This window comes from Vidua chalybeata, chromosome 5, assembly GCF_026979565.1.
Source record: "Vidua chalybeata isolate OUT-0048 chromosome 5, bVidCha1 merged haplotype, whole genome shotgun sequence".
NCBI classification, from domain to species: Eukaryota; Metazoa; Chordata; class Aves; order Passeriformes; family Viduidae; genus Vidua; species Vidua chalybeata.
In genome coordinates this window covers 25093597-25110065 of record NC_071534.1, presented here as the reverse complement: position 1 = coordinate 25110065, position 16469 = coordinate 25093597, and the positions used below count along the sequence as shown (strand labels likewise).

Sequence of the window (16469 nt, the reverse complement as noted above, 5' to 3'; positions counted from 1 at the left end):
CACTGCAGGCAGTTTTTCGGGGTGTAAGTGAAAAGAGAGCAGGGGAGGCACACAGTTTCACAGCTACGTTAGAGTGGGTAAGGCTCTATGTATTATAATACTCTTTTCACTTAAGAAACCTGAGATTGACTCTCTCAACTGGATTTTCTCATGCTTGCTTTGGGACTCCAGCCCTTTCCTGACCCTTTCTCATTAACAGACACAGTGAGAGATGTTGGCAACAACTAGTGTTTCCCCCTATAAAGGACTAAATTTTTGTTCCCATTTCAGACACATGATCAGGACAACCTGATGATGACACTGTCCTCCCACTCCATTGAGAACATCAGCAAACAGCAGAATGAGAATTCAGTTTCCAGGGAGGAAACCCGCTATTTCAACAGGACAGAAACAGACCAGTCCACAAATGAGTCCCCAGACCCTCTGGGTTCTCACAACCGACCTGGTTGCTTCCAGCCCATCCAGTGCTTGACAAAACACCCAGTTATACACACTTCTGACCCCAACAAGCCACCCCAACATCTCGCCAAGTGAGCTACGACTGATGATGTGGGGAAAAAACCCAACAACACCAGCAGGAGAAAATCGGCAGTAACAACCCCCGCCCGCCACCCACCCCAAAAAAAAAAAAAAAAAAGAAGAAAAAGAAAGAAAAAGAGCTGAGAGTAAATTCCAACTAGCCTCAGTCAGTTTCTAGGAGTACCAGTGGAAGTAAACCCTTAAACCGCGTCTGTAGTTTGGTAAGGCACTACGAGGGAATGATGTAAAACTAAGACTGTGACAGTTGTAATGGCTGTGCCGAGGAACACATCACAGAGAGAAGGCAGCATCTGCACTCACACACACACACACATACCTGGACAATCACATTGTTACATGCCTATGTTATATCACTTTTCTTTGTGCAATCACATTGAGGAATAGTCTATTGGTATCGTTGAAGTTCAACACAAAAGAGTAAAAAGGGGTATGACCTGTATAGTGCTACATTCTACCGGGGCTGGGGGCAGGGAGTTGGGGCAGCTAAAATGTCTCCTCCTATACTAAAATGGCTAGGGATTGAAAAGGAACACTTCCAAAAAAAACAAAACAAAACAAACCTAAAAAAAAATGCAACTGAAATCCAACATCCATTATTAGAGATCTTGTTTAGGAATACCATTTCTCAGGGATTTATCCAGTGAGTTCAAGAAGAGGGAGAAACACCCCCATTGCTTCTGCTCTCAACCAGTGCTGCATGGCCTGTTTTGCCCAGGTGTGTTTAAGTGTAGCATTGTTAGGCCCAAATTTAGAGCACTGGGACAACGTTTTGTCCTCCACCCCCAGCGTCCCTTACCCACTTTCTTTTTCCATTAAAAATCCCCCCAAACCTATGTATACTCTGGGATACAAAAGCTACTCTATAAACCCTTTGAAATGCTGGATAAATCCCTAATCCATATACCTACAGGATTAAAAACCTAATGGATTTCATTTTAGGTGTTCTGGACAACAAATTTCTAAATGTAGCTCACTATTGGATGAAAATAACCTTTAAAAGTCTGTTGGTGAAGTTCTTCAAAAGACAGGACCCGCTGGAGGGTCCTTCTCCTTCTCTCTTTCTCTCTAGTTTGGTGCAGAATGGTTGGTTTTTTTTGTGGTTTATTTTTTTTTCTGTTCTTTTTTTCCATTTTATTTTTTTTTTTTTTTAAATAAAAACTGTAGAATTGGTTTTCCCCCTTCTTTCCTCTTTTTCTTTTCTTCCTAAAGTCCCCTTCATTCAAGTTTCACACGAGCCTCCCATTGCATTGTTAGTTTCTCATGTTCTTCAATACAAAAGCGGCTGCCTCACTCCCCCCGGGCTGGGTGCGTCTCTTGCTCTTTATTCCAGTGTTTAGATGTAAGGGTACTGGTTGACCTTGGTGGGGCTCAGTGGGTATCCAGTGTAGACTGTGGAGGCTGGAGAAGCACTGATATAGGTCTGATGGGCAAACTGAGCCTGGTACTGACTTGGGTGGATGGTGGGCGAGGGTAGGACGCGTGGGCCCATGCTGACGGGAACCTGGTGGACGATGCTGGCGGGGTAGGTGGTGTGCTGCACCGCGTGCCGGGCGGAGCCTTGCGAGGCCACCAGGTGCGCGACGGTGCCCGTGGAGCCCAGGGCGGCGGGGGCGGTGTATGTGTACAGGTGGGGCTGGGTGGGCAGGTGAGCAGCGGCAGCCGCGGCCAGGTGGGGATGAACCGTACCGTGGCTGGGGCTATTGTGCGGGAAGGAGTACGGGGCCTGAGCTATCGTTGGAGTGATGTAGGCTTGCTGCCTCCGGTGACTCCCTGTGCGGTCAGTCGAGATGTGCTGCTGGCCCTGGATAAAGACAGCAACAGTGATAGGCAGTTACAAGACAAGAGATGGCTCTTTACCTCCTTAGCAGTGTCTGGGAGCCTCCCTGCTATACCAGGACAACCTCAAAAAAGTCTCCTGAGATATTCCTGACACCCTCAGCATCACCAGTCTTCCCTTGGGAAATGAATGACAGCAGTGGGTCCCTCACAAGCACAGGAAAACCCTGTAGTTTCATACATTGACCAAACTGACCCCCAGAAGGTAAGCAAGTCTCCCAGCTTGAGCTGCAACCTGCTGCCACAACTACCAAAAGACACAACCTTGGACACCCAGCTCCTAAGAACATCTTCCTCAAGTCCAGTTGCTCAGGCAACAAGTGTTTTTTTGTTGGTGAACTCTCTGATGACAAATTGTGGTCTGCAGATAGTTCAGGGGAATAAGATTGCCTAACTATGCCTGGAACAGGCAATTAATTTTTGTTCAGTTTCGGTATTTGCAATTAATGATTTCCTTGGTTAGTAAAAATAACCTCGTTATTTTTTAAAGAGAAAACTCTCAGCTTGATTAGATCCTGCAGGTGCCTAGTGCCCTTATTGTCCTCAGCTAAAATTACTTGAGTACAGGAAACTTCTAGCAGTGGGAAGGGACCAATGTACTTTTTTTTTCCAGGGATTTTTTTAAGTTGTTTTCTTGCATTGCATAAAAATGTAGGGAGTTTTCCCAGTCATTTGTAGTCAGAGTATTAAATTACCAATAAAGCAGGAATTAGAAGACAAGAAGGAAAATGCTCCATGCTATTTCCTTCTATTCTTCCAAACCTTTTCATCTTTTTTGTAAGCACTCTCTGTGCTGTTACTGTGGAAATACAGTAGCCATAGTCCTCCCCAACTCTTGCAAAGAGCATCTTGCCCACTTCCTCCATTTTCACACACTTTTATTTAAAAATTGTTCACATTTTTAAGTTTCTTCTACATATTGAAGGAGAACAGACATTCTTCTCCATCAAGTTATTTTTCTTTTTAAAAAACAGTTCTGCTCATATCCAGCTCTGGATGCATACCCAGCACTGTCCTCTGAACTCTCCAGACTTTCTCCTCTTGAAACACTGGTAACTGAGCTGTAACTTCCCTACTCTTCTCAACTCACCTCAGGAAAGAGAGAGGCCCCAGGTGCAGGATGTGAAAAGGGCATTATTTCCTGCAGCTCCTGGGAAGCTCCCTGGGAGTTCTGATCACAGACTGGGAAACGTCTCAAGAACTGCATGCTGCCAAGAAATGGGATTTGTCCAGATCTAAGCCCAGCTTTATCACAGGATGGATCAAACTCATTACATGAGGTCACCTATATATATAGAGGCTCTGGTTTGCCTTGACCCACCTGATGGGGACTTCTCTTCCAGTCCCACAGCCAGGCTTATTTGCTCTCTTTACTTGGAAGATATTCTCCCCATGGTTACTTACAGCTAAGGAGAATTCAGTCCTTCCTACATGTTCCTGCTCCACTCTTTTGTGGCTGAGCCACTGCATTTCCCCTCACATTATTCCCACTCACACTATTAGGCCATCAGGCCTAATACACAGAGGAAGAGTACCCCCAGCCCACTCAGGGGTGTGATCGGCACTACCTCTGCTGCCTGAGCTGGAAGATCAAGGTCTGCAGTCAAGTATTAACAAGTTGATCAAACTCAACATGGGGTCCAACTGTCACTAGACTGGAAGAGGACAGCCCATGATGGAGGAGTGGTAGGTAATAGCTGGATGATGCACCACCAAAATTAGTCTTGGTTGACTTACCTGACTTAGATTTAGAGGCTGCTGCTGCTGGAAATGTGCTCCTGGTCGCTGCTGCCTATAGGCAACGGCTCCAGACGAGCTCCCTGAAGAGTGACCGCTGGTGGAGGTCACGGTGCTGGAGGACTTGGACTTGTAGGAGGATGAGTGGTGACTGGTGGTGACTGTGCCAGGAAAGGAAACACATTTGTAGCTTACATGACATTGTTTAATTACTCACCCTACCTTTTCCTCACCGAGTCTCCTCCAGAGTGGCTTTTGGGAAGAGACATACAACAGAAGCAGGTTAAGAAAACTGTTTCTCTCAATTAACAGAATTCCTCAGTAGGGCTTGATATACACGACAGGCCTGTTATCCTAAAGGCAGACAAACAGACCTCATTAACTGGACCCAAATCAGGTCTGGAGCAGGCTTTATAGATCCTTCAGAACCATGAGACAATGTTCTGCCAGCAGTACTGTACAACACAGATACAAAACCCAAGGAGAGGAAGGAAAGTATGGTGTGCACAGCTTAAAAAAGCCCTGGCTTGCCTAACATCAGATGGGTGGGAAGGGAGGGAGAACGAGCTGGTGGGGACCTCACTCTGAGCCTTTCTGTTCACCAGCATCCACAGCAAGGACTGCCAAGTAGCTCAAAGCCAACAGCTTCAGACTTCCACCATAAAGCTCTTTTCAAGACATCACACTATCTAGCATTGCAGAGGCTCTGGATGATCAAGCCTCATCAGTCCACAGTGAAGATCCTGGGAAATGTTCTTCCCAGGAACATCAGCAAGTTTGGATGAAAATTCACATGTTTTCAATCTCTTACCCGTTTTAATGAAAGTCTATGGAAAGGCAAGGCAGCAAAGGTTCACACTTGCATTTGGGTGCCTTTCATGTCAAGTGTTGAGCTAAAGGCTGCATTCTGTTCTTGGGTTTGTATAGAACTAACTGGGACTGACACTTGACCCACGATTCCTGAGTGAACCAGGGCACATAAATAATGCAATATGGCTACCAAGAACAGATGTGTCACTTGAGAGAAGTACAGGAGCACAGTTTCATTGGAAAACAAACCAACCAACCAAACAAAATGAAACTGAACAATGAGATTCTTCCAAGATAAATCATTTATTTCTTACTAATTTTCTTGACGGAAGAGGTGCAATTTACCTGGTGCCAGGCTATCGCACTCTACCAACACCTCACTGGCCTGGGTTTTCAGTGGTGGCACGATGATTGTTCGGGGGTTCCCACTGCAGTGAGTCTCTGGAACCCCTTTGGTGTCGTAGCTGTTCCCATTATTCTGCCCTGTGCGATGTTGCACGGCGTAAGGGCTGTTGTTGCTGGAGGAATCAGAGTAGGGGGAGTCATGCACGGTGACACAGCTGATGACATTCTTCCTTTGCTTGGACAAGGTGCTGCAACACAAGCAGACAAGTGGAAAGAGTGAACGGCCAATGATCGACTCGACACCATTAGAAGGCTCTGCCCATGGCAGAAGAGCTCCATAAGGACAAAGCACAGCCTTCAGTCCTCTGCAGGAGAGAGGCTGCTGTGGCAAGTACATTTCTCTCTGTGCACCTCAATAAAAAATCCTGAGAGAGAGAGAAATGTACTTGCCACATAGACATCTACAACAGGCTGCTTAAGCCAAATCCCGGGCTTCAAAACTCCCTCGTTACTATTCCAGGAAAGCCTTCATGGAGGTCAAGGAGTGAGTAAGACATTGTGGATAGATCTTATATCCACACTGCTTAGAATAGCACTGAACCAGACTGCCAGATTTATTTTCAGACTGCTTTTTATGTATGTGTGCAATAGAAGCCCAGCAGTTATACTATGCTTTGTTGCAAGTCTCACCACCCACACAAAAACGTGGTGGTTTCTCCCAGCCTTTCAGCAATGATTTAATAATAGATGCTATGACTTTTCATGCTTAAATTCCATGAATCTACAAAACACACACCATTCTATTTACTAAGATGGTACAATGGACATACATTCTCAATAAGCATTTGAAAATGAAGAACAAATGAGAAAGAAATGAACAAAGTATGCAATGCTTTTCATTTTCTTCCCTTTCTCTGAACAGGCTCTGGGTCTCCTGATTCTAGTGTAGATTATCAAGGTCCTGCTGCAACTAATCTATCTATGACATCAAAAAAGTGATTAAAAAGGCACATCAACACTTCCAAGATCAGTGCTGGAAGTTCATTAGACTAGACTGCATGAGTGCGATTGGGATTTGCTCAGGCTATTGTGTCTAATTATTCTTCATGGTTTCTCCTTCCTGTTATGAGCTTGTTTAGGGAGAAAAAGAGAGAGTGAGAAAGAGGAGGGAGGAAGGGGGATGGTGAAGATTTGCTTAAATGGCTCACATCCTTGACAGTGCACAGACCTTGACTACAGAAAATAGCTGTTATGTTTCACTGATTGCATTATGTTGTTATGGCAACTGAAGTTTTTAAAATGATGAAAAGAAATGGATAGCACATAAAAAGCTAAGTAATTAGGCTTAATGGTGGAAACAGCCCCAACAGGAACAGAAATGCCATGGAAAAAAAGGAATCTTAACTTCATGAGTGTGCACTTTAAACAGAGAGAGATCTCTTTCCCAAGGAGTGTCCTCTCCATTTTCTCAGTCTGGCTAGTCCAGTCCAGGGAACAGGTGATGAATCCAGTCTGTGATGGAGCTGTTTGTTCCCTGGTCTCAGCATCACTTCTTGTCCAAAGGAAGGTGGAACAGACACTGAGAACAGTTTCCTTCCAAGGACATTTTTTGCCTTTTTTATTTTTCACAGTCCTAAAGGAGCACTGGTGGGGTCCCTTCAACTTGCCCATCCCAAAGTCTCTCTGTCAGCATTCACAACCTGCAACTCACCACCCGTATCCCAAGACTCAAGTTTGAAAATCTATTTTCTTTTCCCTTTAAAGAACACCTTGGGTTGCTGCATTCACAAACAAGTTCCCATCACACAGATGTTCCCTGGGCTATCATCACCCGGTCCTGGTCTGCCCCGAGGAGGACGAAAGACCACGTTGTTCTACTCACAGTGAAAAACACATTTTGAGAGGCCCCTGCCACCTTAAAAGATTGTAACTTGAAACAGGGCAGACAATAGAGAAGGAGAGGGAGCTATTGCACAGAAGTTGGAAAGAAATCCTTCCAGGGGCAGGGATGGATTGACAAGGATAATGTACAACAGCAAACCCTCATATTCTGGCTTTTCACAAGGAGCTGGAGAGCGCTGCATTAGAAATGGAAAGAGCAGCAGTGCATCTTAGATGGACAATGACTGTGTGTGAAGAAGGATGTAGAAGTTTGGATATGCTGCTATGAAAGAAGAATATGAAGCCAATAAAAATGACTAATATTGCATCAATATTCCTCTCTCCATCAGTAGAAAGGCCTGTAATCACACATTTATGAGTGTCCATGCTGCTTGCCCTTTGCAGCTACCCTTGGCTGCCAGTTGGGAAGAGAGATATATTCTTTATCTCTGACAGTTATTACATTTTATAAAGAAAAATCAAGTCACTAAAGAGTTTTCTGACAACTGGTAAGGTCTAACTGTTCTTTTACAGTCCCTTCCTGGTCTAAGTGGCTGAGCTGCTGAACTGGAAATACTTGCTCTCAGCTGACAATTGGCATAAGAAGGTTGAGCTGTAGAACTGGAAGGGTAATTTTCTGTGTAATCTGTGCTATTTATTGTTTTAGTATGGGCATAGTTTTCACCAGTTTGATTGAGGGCTTGTCAAAGCAGGGACTATGGGAAGTTTTCTCCTTCAAAGTGTTAAAGCTCCTTGGTTACAATAAAAAAAAAAATCAAGTATTACTGTTTGATTAAGTAAGTGACCCCAAACCCAAACCTTTCCAGAGAAAGGGACCATATCAGAGTATTATCTCATTTCATGGATGAGAATCTGAAAAGGAGCTATGGTCCTTCCAGGCCTTATGCAAGTGCTCAGCACTGCTAATATGTGTCATTTCCCAAAGTCAACTGGACTATTCCTGTAACAGAGCTAAAGCCCATGGGTAAATATTTGCAGGATTAGGGTCCAAATGATCAGCCTCTCGATTCAGCAGGCTGCATCATTTCAAGAATACAAGGAATCCCACTGAAAGCAGCTGGATTTCTGTCTCTAGGAAAGGTAACAACTGTGGTGAATGTTAGAGCCAGCAGAGAAGTCCTCAGTCTGGACTAATCACACATGCCCAGAGCTCAGCACCTGCTGTACCAGAGCCTGCCCCAGAGATTAAGGGTGGGAATTTCAAAAACATCAAAGGCCCAACTCATGCTGAAAATCGGTTGATTCACAGGCTTAAAGATACATTTTAATCCAAAATGGAGGCTTTTGAAAATTCAGCCCAGCAGTTAGCATTCCCTCTACTCAAAGTCTTCTTGGTAGCCAGCAGCTTTCTCCCTTCCAGGTCCCTCTCTGCTGCTCTTCCCATGTTGCAGTAACCCAGGAGTTATCTGTGTGAGGCCCAGGCTGATGGATTGCCTTCCCTGCTCACAAACTATCAGGACTGAGAGCTTTTACCTGTTGACACAGCACTTGCCTACTCAGCAAGCTTACTGTATTCCTATAACTCAGCCACAGCTTTTGGGGATGTTTGTGCTTACACAGAAAAATACTATTAAAAGTCTTGCCCCCTTCCTATTAAGCACTCTCCAAGCCTGGTAATTGCTTTCCCTCCTGCATGCACAGAAATGGCAGCAAACATGATTTAGTAGTTTGGGGAGTTGGTCTGTGGTCCTGGGCAGCTCGTGTGCCTGCCTGCATTATGTGGGGAGGTGTTTTTTAATTCTCCAGAGGAGGGAGGGGAGAAGACTGGTGAAGTGGCAGCGAATCCATCCACATAGAATGAAAAGCACTGAGCCAGGTAGGCCTTTTAACCCTTACTGCCAGGGTTTGTGTCTCCCCTTTTGGAACAGCAGATAAAACAAGCATTGCTTTGTACTTTTATTATTAGTTTGTAATAGTATCCTATTCCCACCTGGTCCTGAAGAGCTTATCCTCAAATTTGGACCCAAAACAGCTCATGTCTGTCCAATGTGCAGACACAGAGCACAGCCATGCCTTTTAAGTAGAAGCAGGTCTTGGAGAAGGCTCTCTAACATATACCACCCTTGTGAGTGCCCAGCAGAGATGGATGTGGGTCCCTATTCGCTCCAGCAAGGAGAAGCCTGATAGAGGAAAGGGGAGGAAGACAGTCTGTGCACAGGCACCCTGCGAGAAACTAAGGTGGTCATCTGAGATACTGTTAATGGAAAGGTGCTGAAGACAGATGTTGAGAACAAGAAGTGAGTGGAAATTAAGGAAAGGAAGATGCCGAACTAGGTGTTAATGCTGAATCCACCTCAATAACCAAAGACAAGGACAGAGACAACTGCTGTAACAATGTAAATTGAGCTTTTACTAGCTGAAGGCCCAGCCCAAAAGCTTGGTATTTGGCAGCATTGCAGGAACAGGATATTTTATTCCCTGAATACCTTGAGTTACAGCAGAATCATAGAAAAACCAAATGGTGTCTAGTGGAAGCAATTCTTCAGTGCGTGGTTCACTCCAAGAGCTACAAACCTTTCAATGCTGCTGACACTGTAGCAAGAGTCTTTTAGCTCTCAAGGTCACCAGCATTTGGGGATGAAGGCAGCCATAGCACAACTTTACCTTTGAACTGGTGTGCATATACACCAGGGCATGTTAGCTTTACCTCACATTACAAAAACTCTGTTCTAGGTCTCTGAAAACTTAATAACATGCAACCCTTTTAGTTTGCTGCTTCAGAATAATCCACCTATTCTGGGAAAGCATGGAGTCAGCCAACAAAAACTCACACCACAACTGCAATCAGTCTCCTCATGTTGAAATCTTATGCCATGCATAGCTCAGTGTTGGGAACATGCCCCCTCTCTTCAGCTCAACCTCCATCCTGACCTGTTAATCTGCTCTCACCTTCTTTGTGAATTTGTGATGGTAAGAAATATTTATCAAGTACTACACTGAGGCCCTTTTATTAGGCTATACACCATGTGTCATTGCTATTTAAGTCATATAAACTGAATTGCTGAGCAGGTTGTAAAGGTCCTGCTGCTGAAGGTCTGCTGACAGAGCTACTGTCTATTTCTGTAATTTTAAGTATTAGCTGCATGTCAGTGTCTTCTGGAGATGGAAGGCAGCCATCTTTTAACCAAATGACTGTGGTTAGTCAGTGTATTGCTATGCAGAGTCAGTGCATTATTATGCACAGCAGAACACAGCCACAATAGGCTAGATGTCAAAAGAGAATTACAAATGGTGCTTTGCCCCTCACACATGCACATCAGCAAGTTGACAAAAACACCTGGTTTGTGTCTGCCAGCAATTTGTGTGTGTAAGTCTTCTGAAGTGGGCTCCACCACCACTGCACTACAACATGAACAAGGTGAATAAAAACTTGCTTGCGCTCTGTTACAGAGATGAGACTGACACAGAAACCACAACACAGAGCTTCCCATCTTAAGAGGGAAGGGAAAACCCCACAAGCCCGCAAGGATTTTGTGCTAGTGAAGATGGTCAATGAGGCAGTTCCTCAGTATGCCAACACAACAGCAGCAGTCAGTGTGCCTTGTCCAGAAATACAGTGATTACTGTCAGGATCCCATGGAAAACCAAGCTGGAGAGATGTTACCTATGACACCGGCACAGGCAGTGGGGAACTGAGGCGCTCTCCTGCCTCTTTGGAAGCATCCCCAAAACCATCCAGCTGAAGGCCATAATTGTATTGTTTCAAGGAGAGTCATGTTTTCCTTGGCCACTGCACTCATTGCTTGGAGGAGAGGTCATCTGGGCATGTCACAACAGCCACGTCCACTCCCCTTCTTTCCAACCCTTCCTCCTGCTGTGCTCTGCAATGCATGGATGCAAAAATATCCCTCACTGGCCACCAGCGCAGCTCAGTGCATCCTTTCCCAGGGATGAAGCACACCTTATGTGCTCTCCCTCCCTGCCACAGTTCCAAGGTGCCTTTGTGCCTCTCATGTCCCAGCTCTTGCTTTCTCTCCACTTCTAAGCTTCAGAAATATTTAATCAAGGGAGGATTTACATTTAAACCAGTGCAGCAGGTGAAGCTGCATGCTGGGGAGCAGTTAACCTCTACTACATACTACTTGCTGAGTGTGTGCTCTGACCACTGTGACTGCACTTGCACTATCAGCCAGCTGCCCTGTCCACTACACTTTCTTGCAAGAGCAAGTAGAGAAACTAAAAAGGAGTAAATTTTTAAAAATAAAAATCAATCTACTTTCTGTCTCACTCTCTTCACAGTGCTTTACAAGTAATGGTTAGACCTAATATCTTCCATCCAGAAGAAAATAACAGTTGGAGTTATTATCTTGCAGCACAGCACTGAAAGTCTCTTTGCCCTATGAAATCTCTCTGTAAAGTATTCTGAGCTGAGAGTGTACAAGCTCATTAAACGAACAGGGTAACAAAACTGTTTCCTGTTCTTGTAATGCTCTTTATAAGCCATTATTCCCCTACTGTTCTATAGGACAAAATATCACATGCAAAACTTGTGAGCAGCAGAAACCAGGTAAAAGCAGTTCCATTTGGTGAAAATGTTCCCTTTTTATTTTGACCATTTCAATTTAATTTTCCTATTATTTGCTTACATTTTGAAGGAACACAACTCTGCATTAAACCAGAAATGAGAAGTCTTCTACTTAATTAGTTAAATCCCTGGCACTTTTTGAAGTTCTTCCTGATTTCACTGTGTTGAGGGTATTACTAGGAAAAAAACTCATTGTAGTCAGCAAAAACACCTTATTTTTGATGAAATTACTTTTCTAATCAGGCATTTCCCCCCTGAAAATCTCTGGCCATCTCTCTGAGGCTGGGCTCTGCTGAACTGTAGCTGAGGTTCCTCCTCCGTGACTGTGCCTTAGGCACGGGGCTGGGGCCCAGTAGATGGCCCCCTTTGACAAGGCTCCACCAAGCAGGTCCTTCAGAGCTCATCTCACACCACCTCCCCAGCACCTCTACCCAACAGGAGCCAAACATTTTGAGATGACTATCAATTTTATAAAGTTTACAGCAAGCAACACTCACCAACAGTGCAAAATGAAAAATGTGCTGTCATGCCTTCCTGATCAGCTGGTATTTCATAAACCCGTAACACTTCCTACCCTTCAGTAGGAAAAGGAAAATCCTACTTGCATCACAATTTTTCAGATTTTTCTTTCACCAATAAAAACTGTACATTCCCTGTATGAGAAAAGCTCTCTCTGCTGCACTAGTATTACAGAAAGGCTTTTCTCTCTGCGTAAATCCAAGCTGTAGGGCTCCTTTACTGCATCAGCAGTATCATATTTTAGCAACATTACCAGTATTTCTTAGACTGAGACTGACTAACTCTTACATTGTCAAAGGATCTACTACTTCTCACAACCAATCTCTCTTCACTGAGGAATCAATGAAATAAACATTTTTAGTCTCATAGGGCAATTTCTAGTCCTGTAAGAAGTAAAAGAAGAAGGTGCTATAGCAAATTCAGAAGCTGATTCAAAGACAGCAAAAGTAATGCAAAGTTACCGCTGCTATGATAAGATGTGATCAGACGATTACCTTTGATCTGTCAAACGCCATTTGATTTCTATATTCTAACCTAGAAAAAGCTAATGGTTCTAGGATGGGAAAAATAGCACGTTTCAAGTGATTTGTTGAAATTTTCACCCCCACTCCACAGCTATTACCCAATATGGTAATATTTGCATATATAAGCCAGACAATGCATTCTTTGCATGGTTTCATTTTCTACTCAGATCCTGAACCTTTGGGCCCTGATTACATTAACCACATGCTTCACTGTCACTCCCATTTTTCTTGGAGCCAGAAAATAGGCAAGTAAGGAAACTTAGAGGCATTTTCCTGAATGAGACAAACTTTAAATGAGAAAGACTTCAACTTCAGCAGAGACAAAGTTCATTGGCATTAAATGCTGATACAGCTTCCTTGAGTGGAAGCTACACTCTCACTCCAGCTGAGAACCTGGTCTTACATCTATCCATGTAAAAAGGTACTGAGCAAATTGATTTTGCTCTCCTCAAGACTTAAACAAAAAATACTTATTCTGGCCATGCTGTTTTCCACCTGTGTCTCTACCTCTGATTCTCCATTTGCTCTGGTTACATCTGCACAGGCAATTTAACTCACTCATGTCCATGCAAAATGTCTTTACGTGGCTCAGAAATTAAATCTAGCTCTTAAGCTCTGGCCTTTGTGGAATGCTGGCACCCTGGTACTCTATAGATATGCCATATGGATACAAAAAGTAGCCAGGGATCTGATCCCAGGCAGGAACGTGTCCGGAATATGCTTTAGTCATATCAAAGCCAGTTTGTTTATGTATGTCTGGCTCCCAGGACAACTTTCCAAGCCCTTCAGCAGACCCAAATCTTTTAATACCTCAGATTCCCAACTCAATTTCCAGACATGTTCCTGAACTTTGTTCTGTCTGTATTTCTGGAGAGGTGCTGAATAAAGAATCTAGTCAAGCAGCAGAAAAGTTGAAGCAGAGGAGACAACCATTGGCTGAAGTGGCTGCAGTATCCCAGCTCTTTCCTTCACCCCTCTCTGGACCCAAGAATGACACGCAGATGGTAAGTTTAAGGATTTGCACATAATGTCCCAAAGCCTGGAATCAGTACTATGAGTAAACATGCTTTAAAAGAGCTCCCATGACCCTTGACTTGTCAGCATCTCTTTCGTCTTGCCCTTCCTTTTCCAGAAGAGCCCTGGAAGTAGGGGCTCCTTATTTATAGTCCCCCTGACTTTCACACTGGTCTTCATGCAACTCTATCTGGAAACATGCTTTCTTCCCCCATCTAAGCAAGGAATGTTGTAGCAATTTTATTTATTTTTTTTTTAAGTGAAATATGTTACACTGTCCTGTGAACCACACGGCAAGGCTGACTTTGAGAGGCACTGAGTCCTTGCTGTCCAATGGTGTTCACTAGCACAGATAGAGGAATGGGAAGCAGTGGTGGCCGTTGTGAAGCATGTTGAAATTCCAGCCTGGATGCCTGAATCATATGGCTTTTCTTTACAGATTTTTAGCTCCTGGAGGCCAAATGTGTTGCATCTGTTCTGTGCACATTTGCAGGCTTCACTTATCACCACACTGCAAAGATGCAGAGATACAGAGCGGTACCTCTGATGATTAAAGGAAAATCTGCCATGGAGTGTGTTCTAAAGAAGTAAAAAAATAATCCTCTCTTGAAAATACTGGAAGGATAAGGTTAAAAGTTTCCTATCTCAGTTACCAATATAGAGATGGTATAATTATTCATCTGTTTGCAAAGCTATTTCTCTACATCTTATAAAGCAGAGCAATGTCTTGTGACTGGCATCAGATGGGAAACCTAGAGCACTTGCATGTGATGAAAGGTGCTGAAAGGACAGCCCTAGAAAATTAAGTCCTTTCTGATCCACAAGGGATGTATCAGCAATGGCAGCAGTCCTGGGCCATGCTGTTCACTTGGATGAGTTAATTCTCTGAAGACCAAACTCAGCTACCACTTTCTAGCCTCATCTATGCCTCTCTGCAGAGTCAGACAGAAAGCAGTTTCTGCCACTTTTACGATAGTTCAAGGATATTTTGGCAACACAATCAAGATTGAGCAACTCTCTTGTAATATATTTATCATTATTGAGTATTTATGACAGAACCACTGTTTTTGAGAGCTTTTTAAAGAAAATATGGAAGAAACATATGGAAGATGTCATTTAATGCTCTTTAGAGATGCCTGGATCACTTACAAAGAGAAAAGGCAAATTTAAGGTCCCTTCTTTCCAAGCCTTTTGGTCTTTGTTTTCAACAGGTGTCTAACTTACAGAGGCTTATCACCACAGGCTATCTAAAGTTTTCTTTCCACAAAAAGGAGATAGAGAAAACTGGTATTTCCTCTTACAGATGAGAGACTATGGAGAGACTACTGCACTTCTCCACGGTAACACAGCAGATGCACAGCACAGAAAGGAGCACCACCTGAATCTGTAGAGTCCTCAGCTAGCAATTTTCCTCACAAATCAAAGACAACCAGGCTGATGAGATGCAAATGTAGCTCCTGGAACCCTATAGCAACTCCAGGACTTCTGTGCCCCTCTCTCCTTCTCCTGGACGCAGAGAAGAGCAGAGAACTACTGCTCACCTGGTGGGTGCATGCTTCTGCTCTTCCTCTTCGTCCGTGTCGCTGCTGATGGTGATGACGCTGACGGCGGGGCTGGGGGTGTCGGGGATGACGATGGTCTGCCGCTGCCGCTCCCGCGTGCTGCTGCTGCCCACGTCGCCCCAGCCACACGTAACCGAGGTGCTACAGGCAGGGCTGTTGTGCACCATGGCACAGCGGGGAGGGGTGTTCTCCTTCACTCGTTTTGACCGCTGGGGCGAGCTGATGGACTGGGAGGATGAAACTTCATAGGTGGATGCATTGCTGGAAATGGGGAGAAGTGTTAGTTATTTGTTGGTTAAAACTCCGCATGCTTAAGTCGCCCATTGCCGTGGTTTGTGAGTCCTGGCCTCTGATTCAGTAGCACTGATTTATGGAGCCTAGGAAAACAGCAAAATTGGCACAGTCACTTCTTCAAAGAAGACAGTGCCTTGCATGACTTATTCATATAATTGACTGAAAAGTAGTTTCTTTTAATAAAAAATTCAAATTTGTTTTCCCTGGGAATTTCCAGATGAGAACTGCTGCCTTGCAGGAGTTTGCACTGTGAGGGTAAAGGCCAGCCAGAAAGCCCAGACATACAGAACAAAGGCAGGCACAGCATGGCTGACACAGGAGGAAGAACCACCCAAATAATAATCCCTTCCTCCTGCATCCTGCATGGATGCATCATGACCAGATACTTTTCGGCCAGAAAAAATTAGAGGTAAAATTAGAATTTGTTGTGGAAAACCACAATGACTTATCAGGAAAACTGCTTTTTTTAAACAGAAATGAATTGCTGTTTAAGAATCTTTTTCAATTAACATTTTTTGCTCAATACTTAATCCTCTAGGACAGTGGTGTCCCATGGATGAGAGCAGACAGATGGGAGGACATATACTCAGTTTCATTGCTGTGTGAAGCAGCATACAACATATATAAATCAGAAAGAAATAAACAATATATTTATTACACAGTAGAGAATCATTCCCAGTCTTCCTACTTCAGCTTCCCTGCCTGACCAGTCAGACAAGTGCCACTTGGTTCAGGGATCCAAACACAAAACTATCAGCCAAACAGTGCAGCATGGGTCTACAGATGGGATTATTTACCAAAGCACACTGACTAAATCCCATTTCACTCATTTCCCACACTTCCTTTCTTGGTCGTGTTTCT

At 44.0% G+C, this 16469-nt stretch overlaps 1 protein-coding gene across 1 annotated transcript in view; it reads right to left on the bottom strand.

Annotated features, from left to right (window-relative positions):
• Positions 1–686: 686 nt before the first annotated feature.
• Positions 687–16469, bottom strand: part of HIPK2 (homeodomain interacting protein kinase 2) — a 127887-nt gene continuing 112104 nt past the window's right edge. The window contains exons 12-15 of the mRNA XM_053942704.1: positions 15294–15575; positions 5269–5516; positions 4114–4274; positions 687–2341 (exon numbers count right to left, since the gene is read on the bottom strand). Coding sequence (XP_053798679.1) covers positions 1874–2341; positions 4114–4274; positions 5269–5516; positions 15294–15575 — 1159 coding nt within the window. The 3' untranslated portion in view covers positions 687–1873. The remainder of the gene's footprint in view (positions 2342–4113; positions 4275–5268; positions 5517–15293; positions 15576–16469) is intronic.